The sequence below is a fragment of the Idiotropiscis lumnitzeri genome, chromosome 4, assembly GCF_059441095.1.
Source record: "Idiotropiscis lumnitzeri isolate Australia: NSW breed Sydney's pygmy pipehorse chromosome 4, RoL_Ilum_1.0, whole genome shotgun sequence".
Classification (NCBI taxonomy): domain Eukaryota; kingdom Metazoa; phylum Chordata; class Actinopteri; order Syngnathiformes; family Syngnathidae; genus Idiotropiscis; species Idiotropiscis lumnitzeri.
In genome coordinates, this window is record NC_142394.1 from 11910754 (window position 1) to 11924416 (window position 13663).

General features: G+C 39.9%; 1 protein-coding gene across 28 annotated transcripts in view; it reads right to left on the reverse strand.

The window, feature by feature from the left end:
• Positions 1-1403: 1403 nt before the first annotated feature.
• The window catches only part of LOC148338135 (protocadherin alpha-C2-like), a 154027-nt gene continuing 141767 nt past the window's right edge, over positions 1404-13663 (reverse strand). For 27 of the 28 annotated variants that reach the window (XM_088294870.1, XM_088294873.1, XM_088294872.1 and 24 more), the window contains exons 2-4: positions 13507-13571; positions 11569-11654; positions 1404-4372 (exon numbers count right to left, since the gene is read on the reverse strand). In XM_088294870.1, the coding sequence (XP_088150996.1) occupies positions 4068-4372; positions 11569-11654; positions 13507-13571 (456 nt within the window). In that variant the 3' untranslated portion in view covers positions 1404-4067. The remainder of the gene's footprint in view (positions 4373-11568; positions 11655-13506; positions 13572-13663) is intronic. The other variant, XM_088294878.1, reaches the window with a different exon arrangement.

Consider the following 13663-nt stretch of genomic DNA (forward strand, 5'->3'; position numbering starts at 1 on the left):
CCCATAATTGTAACTACAAAAACATATGTGAGTTATGCTGTGGGTGAAAAGCATGAACAACATGAACTTTCTAACATCTCTCCCAATACATTACTTTTTGAAACTCGAAAAAAGATAGAAAGATAGCTTTGGATTTGTTTAGAGCATTGACACTGTGGAATATAGAAACAGAAACAAAAGTGGTTAACAGTGAAATGACAAAACATATGACTTTTTGTCATTTTGAGCATTAGCAATTTGTATCTGTTGTCAAAAGGCTACACGTGGTGTGATGTCTATTTCATTGTTACAGCAGTGTGTTAAAGGTTTTAAAGAGTGATGATGCTGCCTGTTAATGGGTCATCATAAGTGCCACTGATCAACAACACGTCATCTGCCCTGATAACATTTTGTTTGATATTGTGCTTGTTACATGTACCGTCAACATCTTCCTCATTAATTTGTTTCTGACATTTTTTAAACATCTATTCCACCTAATCTAAGAACTGGACTATATAACATTTCTATGAAAAATTAACCAGGACACATGTCACGTGTGAATTTTTTTTTTTTTGTTAAATTTTAAAAAATGCTAAACCCTGTCAAGACTGATTATTCAAACTTTAAATATAAATGTTCTGCCTTCTGCAATGATTTACATTATTTACAATCCCAACGGCATTCTGAGTAAAGCCTGAATAACAGGATTGATTACGTTTAATTTAAGACAGCAAGTCAGCTATTCCCTTCCATTTTACAGCAGACATATCTTCTGGGATCCAATAAATCTATTTAGCCACTCTGTGTAATTGGTTCTTGTACGAGTGAAAGCTTCCATTCACAAGGGACTGTTGGCAACATGTGCGACCATGCCATTAGACAAAGGACAAATGCAGCAGGCAGGTCAATTATCTTGCACCTCTAACCATCCGCAGGAAATGTGTGTATGTGGACAATTTTTTTTTTTATACTTAATAGTCCAATTGGATATAGCTTTTAAGCAATAATGAAATTATGTACACAGGATTTGGTGTAAAAATGAGCCTTTCTGTAAAAAGTCACACTTTTTTTCTGGATTAGCTATCCTTTAAAATGACTGGTGTTGTTTTCATTTAGAAATGAGAATAACCATTAACTTTAACTCTGTTAGCATGGAATTGTTGCAGAGATAGGCAGAAGCTGCATCAGCCTGGTTGTTTCCCACTTGAATTTTGATCCAGTCTTCATTAGGTTAAATACTTGAGTTTCCATAGATGGTTATGTTCTCAAATCACATTATAACATAAATGGATTTCCAATGGACATTTAATTAACTGAGAAATGGGAAGTGTGATTTTTCCTTTTATGGCTCTGTGTGTACTCGTTTCCGCTCCATGCTCAAATAATAGATCAATACCTCATCTTCTTAAAGACAATGAATTCAATTTCACTTTTAAGAAAGAAAACTTTATTTTGTGATTCAGAAACAAAACACATTACCACTGTTTCCATTTAGGTCAAATAAAAGGCAGAAGGGGAATGGAAGTAAATTAAAATTCACTATTTTACTGTCACAGTTGATGAGCAGGTGTACCCCCCCTAAAAAAAAAAATAAAACCGGGATTTAAAACAGATCTTGGCTGGTCCTCATTTGGACCGCACATTTCCACCAAAGTTCACAACCATACACAGGGAAAAAAATCACAGCATGAAAGCTCACTAAATACAAGCATACACTACAGGTACATATACTTTTTTTTCCCCCCAGTTTTTTTTCTTTTTTCATTTTTTTGGATATTTTTTTGCAAGAATGAAAGGGAAGTGATAGCTCATCATAGGATCATACATATTTCACTTACAATATTACAGTGTTAGTTAGACCATCATGTCAAAGCTGGACAGGGAGTGTTTTTTTTGTCTTTTTTTTTAACTTGTTTTCAAAAGCATAAATAAAAAAAATGGGGAGAATGCATTAAAAAGGGATATATATCACACTATTAGCATTACAAATATTGAAAGAGGTTTAGTGGATGCCATAACACATCTGCAGATCGTGACGATTGTAATACAAAGATGTGTGGCATAGACAAGAGAAGTACATACAAATATTTCCTGTGTGAGTAATGAAGAGAAAAAAAATAAAAAATAAAATCATTGCTATCTATTTATATATATATTTCTCTATATAGTATGTGTTTCCTTAGAGCAGTACATGCAGCAGCCACTTAATGGAGTGACATCAGACTGAGTCGCAAAACCTTGGTGGGGCTGATTGTGGTAATGACTTACAGGCAGGCGAAGGGGACAAACAGAAGCATGGAAGCATGTTTGGGCCTCGTACTCATTGCCTCATGAAAGGATTGGTGGGATTTCGCTGTTAACAGGAAAGCCTCGGATGTCATTTTTTTTTTTTTTTTAATTTTAGCAGGTTAAACTAGTGTAGAGACAATCAATCAAACGCTACATTTACAGCCTACATGAAAGACAGTATGCGACTCCATGATCATAAACAATCAATTTACTTGTCTCGCAAACTTGAGGAGGGAGGGCCAGCCCAAGGCACCCGCCTCCTCATTTCCCGTCCGGTCCTTTGCCCCCTGTCATTTATCTCAATCCCACCTGATCCTGTCTCACAACAGCAGCGACAAACAGGAAGTGAACAGCATAGTGTAGTATTCACATGTTAAAAGCACTGAACCGTTTTGCACTTTTAGAGACAAGAGTTCAAGGTGTATGCCACCCCCGCTCTTCCCCCTGATGGGCCACATCCACATTACTCCATGCTGTTGTCAGCACACCACAATGTTCAGAGCAGGCCGTTTTCCCAGGATGTGTGCTGAGCAGGGAGTGAGGGTTACTGTCTGAGGGGGTGGACATGCAAGAATCGGGAGGAGAGTGTGGGTGGGGGGTGTCTCTACATAAAATGGCAAAAACATGTACTGTGAATCTCTTAAGAGAATTAAGGAAAGTTGGTTTACTTCATCTTGACATGAAGAGGCAGTCAGTGGGGTTGGGGGATATAGTTTGTGGTAGCATTGGGGGAGCACAAGCAGGTGAGGAGTTGAATAGGTATCAGATAAGGACTGGTTGCTACCGAACATTCAAAGCAGAAAGCTTTCAGCTTTTGCTGCAGCATGGGGACATAAGAAGGGGTGTTATCAAAATCTCACGATTTCTATGAATAATATTCTGCTTGTTTTCTTCAGAGTCCATCGACTGATAGGCGGACTCTTCCCCGTGGTGATCCTCAGGTGAGTGTGAGGTATCTTCCCATCTTTCCAACTTGACTGTGCTCTTTGCCTCGGGCTTCCGGCTGGAGCTCTTGTCCATTTAAAGCAGTAAGCATATACGGCGTGATAGCAAAGGGATGCTCCTTCCATCCTGAGAGTTGATACCCCATAGGTGACAAAAAGCTTGCTGTGGCTAATTTGCAGCACATTAATTTCTCTCTTGTTCTTTTTTCAAGCTTTTTCTCAAGTGCTGTCGGTGTCCACATGGCAAAGTATATGTTAGCATGTTTGACTGTGTGAGCATGCATGCAAGTGGATTCTTTGAGATCACAGGAAACACTGTTGGACTCTGCAGCAGTTTTGTTGTGAGTGTTGGCCTTTGTTTCAGCAACTCTCCCCAGTGCTATTTACAAGTATTGTGTATATATCGTGCGTTTGTGTGTGTGTTACATGTGTATGTCCAGCCCCAGATTGCGCACATGTGACTTCTTCTTTTCCTTGGCTGGCACAGAACTTGTACAAAGTATTTGTCCTCTCTCGCAGAGAATATTCATTATTGTTGGGGAGGGGGTAATACAGAGGTGCCAACATGCCCAATGGGTCAACGGTGGGTAGGGTAAACAAAGAGGATGAGGTTAAAGACTGGTCCTGTGTTTTTTTTCTAACAACATTATAGTTGACTCAGGGTGTATAGGCACGTGGGGGCGTGGATGAAAATCAATCATTTTATTATTTATCAAGGCAAGATCAATAATTTACCTCAGCAGGGAACTGATGGTAAAGGCCAGGTTAAAAACAAACCCAGTGGACTTTGGTTGGTACCTCTGTTTTAGCAACACCCTTTGTTTTTTTCTTTGCCAATTTTCACTTCTTGTTTCTTTACTCATCATCATCTTTTCCCTTATCCTTTTTGTCCTTCTTGTCCTTCTTCTTCTTTTTCTTCTTCTTGGCCTCCTCCTTCTTTCCAAAGGTGATAAAGTCGCTCTTGTCGTCGTCTCCTCCCTGGTTCTGTCTGATGGATATTATGGCGGGGGAGCCAGGGATGATGAACGCCTCTGGGGGAACCTCGCCGGCCTTCAAGTGCTGCGGGGGTGCACCGGGACCTCCGGGGCCATAGCGAAAGTGCCAGCTGTTGCTGTCAACTCCGGCACCCATTGGGGGCGACACCTCTCCTCCTTCAGCATCTGAAACGACAAAGAAAAGCAAAAATTAGAGTGTTTGCTATTCATTTGTCTCATATGGAAACACTGTGATTAAAACATGGCATAATTTTCCCATTCAATGGCACTTGATGCAAAAGGTTTATTTTACTAAACGTACGTTTTTCATATTAAAAAGTGTGATTTGCACTATTGTGGGGATGGACACAGCTGACTTGTTTTGCCGCCAATCAAAGTGGATTCTCTCATTCCCTTTAAATGCCGCACGTCAGAGGAACGCTCATAGTCCTTGACATGGTGGAATAAGATTTGCTTTCGTCCTGCGGCAGGTTGTCCCGTGCAAAGTACTCTTCTAACAAACGTCAAGCAGGCCTCCACGGGCGGCTGTTAGAAAATTGCACATAGGGAGATCACAGATCTTTAAAGCGAGCACTTGGAGACCACCTTCCAACTGGATCATACGTGCTTGGGTGTTCCTGCACTCCGAGGGCAAAGGAAATGTCCTCGTTACGCCAGAATGCCCAACATGGTATGGAGATATGAACCAAAATTAACAACCAAGAGCATCAGGCTTGTGTATACAAGGAAATCAGGATATGCCCATTTTAAGGTAAGGTCAAACTGAACACAAGATGAGTGATTCTGGTGGTGCAGTTCCATATGAAGTCAATGATGATTGCAGGGTCAGGTGCGAATGGACAGCACAAATGAAGCGAAATTTTGCCAATTTTGGTGGAATTTGCAAATATGAACTTGAAGTGGCATTGCGTCAATGACAGCCAATTGGCACAACAATGCTCTTACTAGCAAGCACAAACAGACACGGACAATTTTGTCGGGGAGGAATACAGGTAAAACACAGCCAGCTTCCAATACTGGCAGGGAACGAGCATAAAAGGAGCAGGCTCGGAAAATGGGGAGTGAGGAAGTTGTCCGACAGTATTTGGTGAGTGTATTGACTGGATTACTAAAGCTGCTGAACTGTAAATCAATATAGCATTTAGCAGCCAAAGCAACACAACCATCAGTCACCAGATTATGTTCAAACTTCTTTCTTCCTGTTGGAGGAGAAGGAGGAGCGCCTTCTCTTCGCCACTGAAGCAACCTCTGTGTAGTTCCCCCAGGTGATGCGGTATTTCATGTTCAGTCTGAAGTCTACGAATATAGAGCCGTCTTTCTTCAATGCTAAAGTGCATAATGACTCAAATGTGATTCTTTCTCTGCTGATACATTTTTTTCTGGTTAAATATCACATTTGTCCTCGATCTCATGTCAGGTCTTTTTAGTGGGCAAGGATTCAAAATCTAAATCCGCTCATAACATGACATGTTCCACTGGGCATACAATCCTAATCTCCAAGAGGCACGCAAAGTCTCAAAAGTCAAAGGAGACTTTGAAATTGAGGACGCAGAAACACTTGTTTCGCAAAAGATAAACAACTATTATTTACTTATGCTGAAATGTGAAGCTGACACTGACGAGAAAGAAGGCCATAGAAAAAAGGCACCAAACGTTATAACCGGTTATTCTTTGACTGGATAAAGATACTTGACTAACTGCGATAATTTGTTGAGATGTAATGATTATTTTCATCATTGCCTCAGGAAAGAAAATACTTCAATATCCGAATCAATCGGAGGTCGACCAGCGTCCCAGAACGGATTATGTTCTGTGCTGTGACATCAGGCTCGCCTCATTCAAAACTAATCCTGACACAGCCTTTGCAGCTTTGATAACTGCTGCAGAGCAAAACTCTCTTTGCTCCCCTCCAATCTCTCCTACCCATCCTTTCCCAGCATCATGCAGCTGCTCTGACCTTTCATACAGTCTCCCGTGAAAACACAGTAGTTGCACTCTGTTAGTGATGAAAGTCTTAATCTATGCCATCAATGTTGATTGTCAGAGTGATTGTGTAGTATTATTGCTTTCCATCAGAGGAGGAAAGCCATCTTATTACTCTCGCTGCACAAAAAGTGAATACACTGACATGACAGTCTGTAAATGCCCCTCATTCTTTGCATTAGTATAGCAGAACATCTCTGCGACGTCCACTGCCACCCAAGATTTTTATAGCCACTTCAGTCAGCCAAGCTCTATCAGGCCAAGTCGAGTTAATAATTTCAACTTGTCGGACTGCTGAACAGAAGCACAGCGCAGTGTTACATAAACTGGAAGAGGAAGAAGGAGAATGAGGATGAAAGTGAAGCAGGGGTTTGATAAGCAGATAAAACAGAGAGAAAAGGAAAGAACCTGATCCATTTTCATCAGTTTTTATTTTGCTTAACTGCTGTGGCTTTGAGTGTGTGTCAGAATATAAATGAGTGACCACACCCTTTTCAAAATGGTGCCTGTGCATGATGATATCTATTTATGGATCATTTTGTCTATTGGTTTTGCATAAACTCCCTTATGTAAATTCATCCTAAAAAATAAATGAGTGCAGATTTGAATCATGTACGTGTGGTTAACCATGTGCACAACGCTGTGTTCACGCATGTTAAGCATCATAATTTAGTGGTGTTACAGTTCATGTCTCCACTCAGAAATACAGCATACAGCCAGACAACTTTACAGATCCTTTTGACCTAATCTTCACCTTTTAATGTAAAACCGCAAAATGCCCCAAAGGTTGCACTATTTGGAATTTGACAAACATCCTCTGGAAAAAATATGCCTCTAAAATTGCACAGTGCTCCAGCATTCGAATCATAGCGATACATGACATTACACATATATCTGTCGTTTTGTTGCAACCTTATTCCCAACCTCTTATTCCAGAAGAAAGCAATTTCAGCAAGAATGCAAAACATACGTGCCATATGGGACACTAATCATATTCGGGATTATGTCTGTGTCATGATTGTTTTGATATATTAGTATTAATGGTGGTTATTCAATTTCTCTAGTTGTAAGATGTCAACATATTACATAAAACATTGCCTGTACAGTTAATATATGTATATATATATATATTTTTTTTTATGGCAACAGTTTCCACCAGCTCTAATGGGAGAATGCTTTCCAAATCTGAACACATGAGGGCGACTAGCCTCTGGGAACGAATTGCGTTCATTTTTAGAGGTCTAAATGCTATGTCCCTGCACCTGATTATCGTATACATATAAACACATTTATTTTTTATGAAAATATTTTTGTCCGCTATGTTGTACGATAAAATGTGAGTGTGTGGAGGATGATCAAGAAACTATCAAACATTCATCCTGTTTTGCAGCCTATTCCCTCCCTAGTGAATGTAGGTCACCCTCCTGCTCTCTTCCTCTCTTTCCACTTCATACCTGCAAGTTTTTTTCCTTCAGCAACACCCATTCTTCCTCATCTTACTCTCTCTAACTGCATTTAACCTCCCTTTGTCCTTCCACCCTCTTTCAGTATCCTTCGGCCAACACCATATGTTCACACCTCTCTCCATCTGACAGCCCCCGCTCCCTTCTCATCGATAATTGGAGCCCATGAATGGTTGCCGTGGCAACAACATCCTCCGGTAAAGCAGTGGGACATTGGTAGGAGTCATGGTGACAGTGGCTGATAGAGAATAATGCTGCAAGCTCTCAGCAACCCCCCCACCCCCTGCTTTCCTTCACAGTCTGTCCAACACTCGCTCGGCAACAGCCACCGCATTCACCTTCCTGTTTCAGTCTCTTCGTCACTCTCACCTTAGACCTTCAAATCGAATACCAATTCACCACATTTTGTATTAATCTATATTAATTTTCTCACTGTCGTGCTCTTACCACCGCCCTTCTATGTCTTGTTTCTCCTGCAGAGGGCTGCGCACATTTTTCTGAATCCCGGCGTGCCCTTGTTTTAGAAAGACATCGAGAGAGAGTCAGCACAACCCTGATTCTATTAATGTGGGTCTGTTAAGCTGGGCGTGGGCTGTGCTCCATCTGTCACAGCAGGCGCAGCACACGACGTAGGCAGCCGAATCCCTCTCAAGCCCCCAGACGCATAGAACATACTCGAAGCACAAAATACACGGTCGGATGGATGTAATAAAACACTAATGAAGATCAACAAGTAAATAGATATGTGATAAATCAGTAAGGAAGTTTTAAGGGATCTTTGCTTTTCGTGTACTCACACCCACTTATTCAAGTGTACTGCTGGTCTCCACCTGAGGGCTGCCGCTTGCCTGACAAACAAGACAACTTAGTTATAAATAGCTCTGCCCATGACTCATGCTGATGTGGCAGGCCACTTTAAATCAATATGTCATTCTCTCTCCTACCTGCGATACATTCAAGAGTATTCTTTCTGCATACCGTATCACAAACAGATTTTTTTTTCCCGCAAGCAAGGCTATGGAAGATCTGCTTTTCAAAACTTCTGATAACCCCAGCCTGAAAATTCTGTTCATCCAACTGGAAGCATATTTGACCGGAAGCTAAAGTGGCTTTCAGGTAAAATTGAAGTCACTCATCGGCATAACAATGATTTAAAAAAAAAAAAAAAAAAAGACAATTCAGTAGAAAGGCCAATCAAGGTGAATATGTGGACGATGCAATATAAAATCTGCTTAACACAAACAAAGCTTATAAGTGTCGGTCAAGTTTCTATGAAAGTACAAAGAACCCAAAAGAAACTTGCTCATTTCATATGAATATATCACAATATTATTGTCACAGAATTACAGTAAATCTGCCTCACTTTCAATAAAACAATATGCAATGCAAAAGTGCCAAAACAAGAGAATACAAATTACATCATTGCTGTTTTTTTTGTAGCCGGTATTACCAAGGTTGTATAATGGAACCAATGTTTCAGAAGAAAAGCCCACATTAGTCAAATTAGCAACACATAACTACGATTGTTGGGCATTTCATTCCTTTTTGTAAATCAGCCCCCTACGCTATAACAAGTTCCATCAGCTCTTCATTGTTATTCAGAAGAAACACCCTGTATCTAAATTTCAATACACCACTATGTACACAATTTATATCTTTTGTGACTGCCACCTCTGTGTTGACTATTCATCTATCTTCGATACCGCTTATCCTCAAGAGGATCACAAGTGAGCTGGAGCATATGCCATCTGAAGTTCTGGCAAGAGGTGAGCTACACACCGGATTGGTCGCCATCCAATTACAGGATAGTTATAGACAAAAACATTCACACTTAAGGACAACTTAGGGTATTCAATGCACTTAAGAAGCAGGTTTAGGGGAATATGTGAAGAAAGAGAAGTATCTGCAGAAAAAAAAAACATACAAGCATGGGGAAAAGATACAAACTCCTCAGAAATGAGAGGCGGACGTGCTAACCACTTGTTCACCATGTGTTTACTATGTTCACAAAAAATTACAATAGGATTGTATTTTCTTACTTCTCATTATGTTGAGCTGTCTTTAAGGCGAAATGCTTACATGCTTTCATAACCTTATATTGAACTTAAAATACCCATCATCACACCACAATGCTTCAAATGGCTCAAGAGGCAGAGACAAATGAGTTGAGGTGAGTCTCTTGCCAAAATATATGTAGCATATTTTCCGGACGGTAAGTCACAATTCCTTTTCATAGGTTGGCTTGTCCTGCAACTTGTACTCTGGAGTGACTTATAGATGAAATAAAAAGTCATTTCACAGACAGATATAAGAGGGCACTCCAGAGTTATGCACCAATATCTTCTATTCCTTACAAAGACAACTGAGAATGACTTAACACAAGTGACCCTCAAGCGAATCGTATTCCGCTGACTACAAAGCTGAAATTTGTAAATTGGGCAGCAGAGAGAAAGTTTGGCATGAATGATAAACTTGTTATGGACTGCCAAGGCGACTTTTACTGCGATGAAGCAAATAAAATAAAATAAAAAACCTGAAAGCTTAGATGACCAGAGCGAGAGGAACAAGTTCACCAGTGGCTGCTTAAACAACATCCTGCGGGTGAGTCTTGTCAACACTAATTACAGTTACAGTACCTCTACACCAGGGGTGTCAAGATCCAGTCCTGGAGGGCCGCTTTCCTGCATGCTTTCAATCTCTCCCGGCTGCAACCCACCTGATTCAAATGATCAGCTCATCAGCAAGCTCTGAAGAAGCCTGATAAGTATCCTGCTCATTTGAATCAGGTGGGTTGCAGCTGGGAGAGATGGAAAACATGCAGGACAACGGCCCTCGAGGACTGGAGTTTGACACCCCTGCTCTACACACTCAGGTCGTTGAATATAAGGGGGGGCCTTCTTGGAGCTTCTGCTTCACGCAACGTAACTGCTGCTCTATTAGAGTACAGACAGTGGTGTCCCGAAAACATTAAAATAAACACTGGACACCTTTTCTGTTCATGTTTATTCTTCGTGTGGTTAAATAATCTTCATTGTTTTAGCCTGTTATACTCCAATTTTTTTATACTTCATTGTGCATTTTAGGGCTGGTTCGACTAATACTCCAGACCGACTTGTAGTCTGGAAAATATTGTCCATGGTTTTATAAGTAATATATGGAGACATTTTTCATGTCGATCAAATATCGAGGACCGAATCCACGGAGCATAACTGCAGCAGCTCATACCACCTTAAATTGCACATCATTCGCACCTATCCTAGTCAAAAAGAATTATGAGCTAATGACATACCTTCACAAATATGACCAACAAGTTTAATAGCTGAATACATTTTGCGCCAGTATAAATGCTGCTTTGTGCCAAGAACACCCTGTCAGAACAATGGAAGTTAGGAAGAGACTTTTTGACGAATCAAAAGTCAAAACATGTAATTTAGGATGACATGTCTTGTACGTGTTGGAGTGTTCCCTCACATTCCTCAGATATCGCAGTGAGCAATGTGTCCCCTCAAAAAGAGGCTTCCACAACCAAGTGCTAAGTTTACACCAATTTCTACATGAGATATTTGCTTCACTCGTAATACGCGTGGCTATTACCAATGGTGTGAGTGAATTACACATTGTTGATCAATGAGACTCATTTGAATAAAGTCGGACAATTTCCAGCCGAATGTATGGATATTACCTCATTTGAATGTGCACAAATACCATCAGCGCACGAGACGTATTCTGCTTGGCATCTCAGTTGGTGAAGCATTTCACCATCTGGGTGTCCTTTGTGAATTAAATTATCTCTTTGCTTTGTTTTTACCGGTTAGTACCAAGCAAAAACCACAAAATCCTTTTGTGAAATTAGCCAGAGACGATCTTTGCCTCTTCACAGTTATATAAAGTGAGGATGGGCTGACTAATTCTTACCAGCAGCACTTGATGCTGTGGGCCAGTTCTGAACCAGAACTCCCTGGGCGCCCTGCATCACAGAAGACTCCTCCATATGCACTGAGCTGCAACAAACACACAAATAAACATGTTAAATAAGTTACTCCACAGATACAATATAGTAAATGAACATTCACGGTACGTTTGATGACAAACATGCCCTTTAAGATGTTACAATGCTCAGTTTTGATTGACCTTACAACATGTGTCAATGCTATGCATGATGGTAACAGGCGGCGAGAAGGCCAACTTCAAAATAAACCTTAGCATTCAAAAGAATGCATGGACATGCAAACTCGCTTTCTGTGGTGACTCGTCTTTCATCAGTTTTCCACATTATAAAAAGCATTTTACAGATAATTCCAAATAATGAGTTGTAAATCTTGCATAAGTATACCAGCTAGACTAGAAACTTGACACAACCATAATTATCTCACAAGCTTGACAGTCACAAAACAAAACAGAAAAATAAGTAGGCATTTTATCAGAGTAGAAAACTATTCCAAATCTAAATGAATAATTTCAAATCTAAATGGGGACAGGAAAAGACTTATTTAATATTATAAAATTGCAGGGGATAAAACGCATGGGATTAAATGAAATAGGTCAGTGCCATCATGTGGCGATTGGTGTTTTCCAAAATCTCAACTCAGAGAAGCTTTGGTAATAGAACACAGCCATTAAAGCCATTAAAATAAATCGTAGATATAGAATATATTCATCCGATTTGCGCAAGCAAATCCTAGCTGTAATTATGAGGAGATCTGCTTAATGTTAACGACACTTACTCTACGTGAGCTTCCTGGTCTTAGTCTCACCCGATAATTACAGTACACTCACAGAAACAAAATGTGGCATCATGGATTCATGCAGACAACATGCGCTATTAGTAAATTGCACTCATTTATGTAAAGTGAGCCTTCATTTGGGTGAGCCTGTATGGTTTTACAACAGTTTGATTGTTTTATTTGGTAATTTGATGGTGCAATTAATAAATCAATGTCACACCTTTGAAGCAGTAATTCATGAGACATACTTCCTCCTCACGAGTTCCAACCTTTTTATGGAAATGGCAATGAAGAGTTTGAAATCTGAAACCGCATCCTACTTCTAAAATGTATTGCTACTTTAATTAATCTTAAAAAAGGGTACATCAAAAGTGGACCTTTATGAGCATTTAACTTAACATAACTAAACTTTCTTTTTTTGTCAACAAAGGAACATGAAGAGGATCACCTGCAATATTAACAACTTACGAAGTTTGCGAGCAAAGCAAGTTAATTTAATTTGAATTGGCCAAAAGAAAAACAACTAACCGAAAGGCACATTAAATAATGAGCTGGCTTAGAAGCACCCACAATTAGGAAAATCAAATGAATCCCATATCTGCAAACACTACACTAAGTAGAGAGGCAACAAAAGAGGTTCCTGGTTACTGTGCAGTTATACTGCTTCAATGAAAACATACCTTGCTCGTAGTAACCACAAAATCATTTTAATCTTAACTTCAATGCGAAGTGTACGGAATCATCTGTCACTGGAATGTCGAGTTGTCTTTCATTTATTACTTTTATAATTTTCATTATACAACCTAAGCCGTCTCTTGAAAATATTGCTGATTAATTAAAGGGTGACACCATGTAGGTGCTGCTGGGATGTCAAAATTGGGATGAAAGCATGCAGCTAATGGTATATTTTAAACAGGAATATATTGCAGATTTCTGTGTAAAATTTTCATCGCAAATAATAGTCTTTATGATTGAGATGATGGTGAAGGATTTGGTTATCTTATAAGTGTCATGCATGCCCACAGGCTATAAAAGAGAGCAAGCCTCTCAAAACAAGCTTTCTATAAAAACAACAATTCATGGGGATGAAATAAAAAGCAAAAAGGACACCAAATGGTTCCGTGCTTACCTTTGCATGACACCACCTGCTCTTAGGGAGGCTGAATATCTCCAGTCAGAATTTGGCACCTTAGGCTGCAAAAGAGAGTGAGAGGAATTGAGTGTTGAGTACAGAGGAAACCTAATACCGCCACATTAATAAGTCATGGCTGGACGTCAAAACTGCC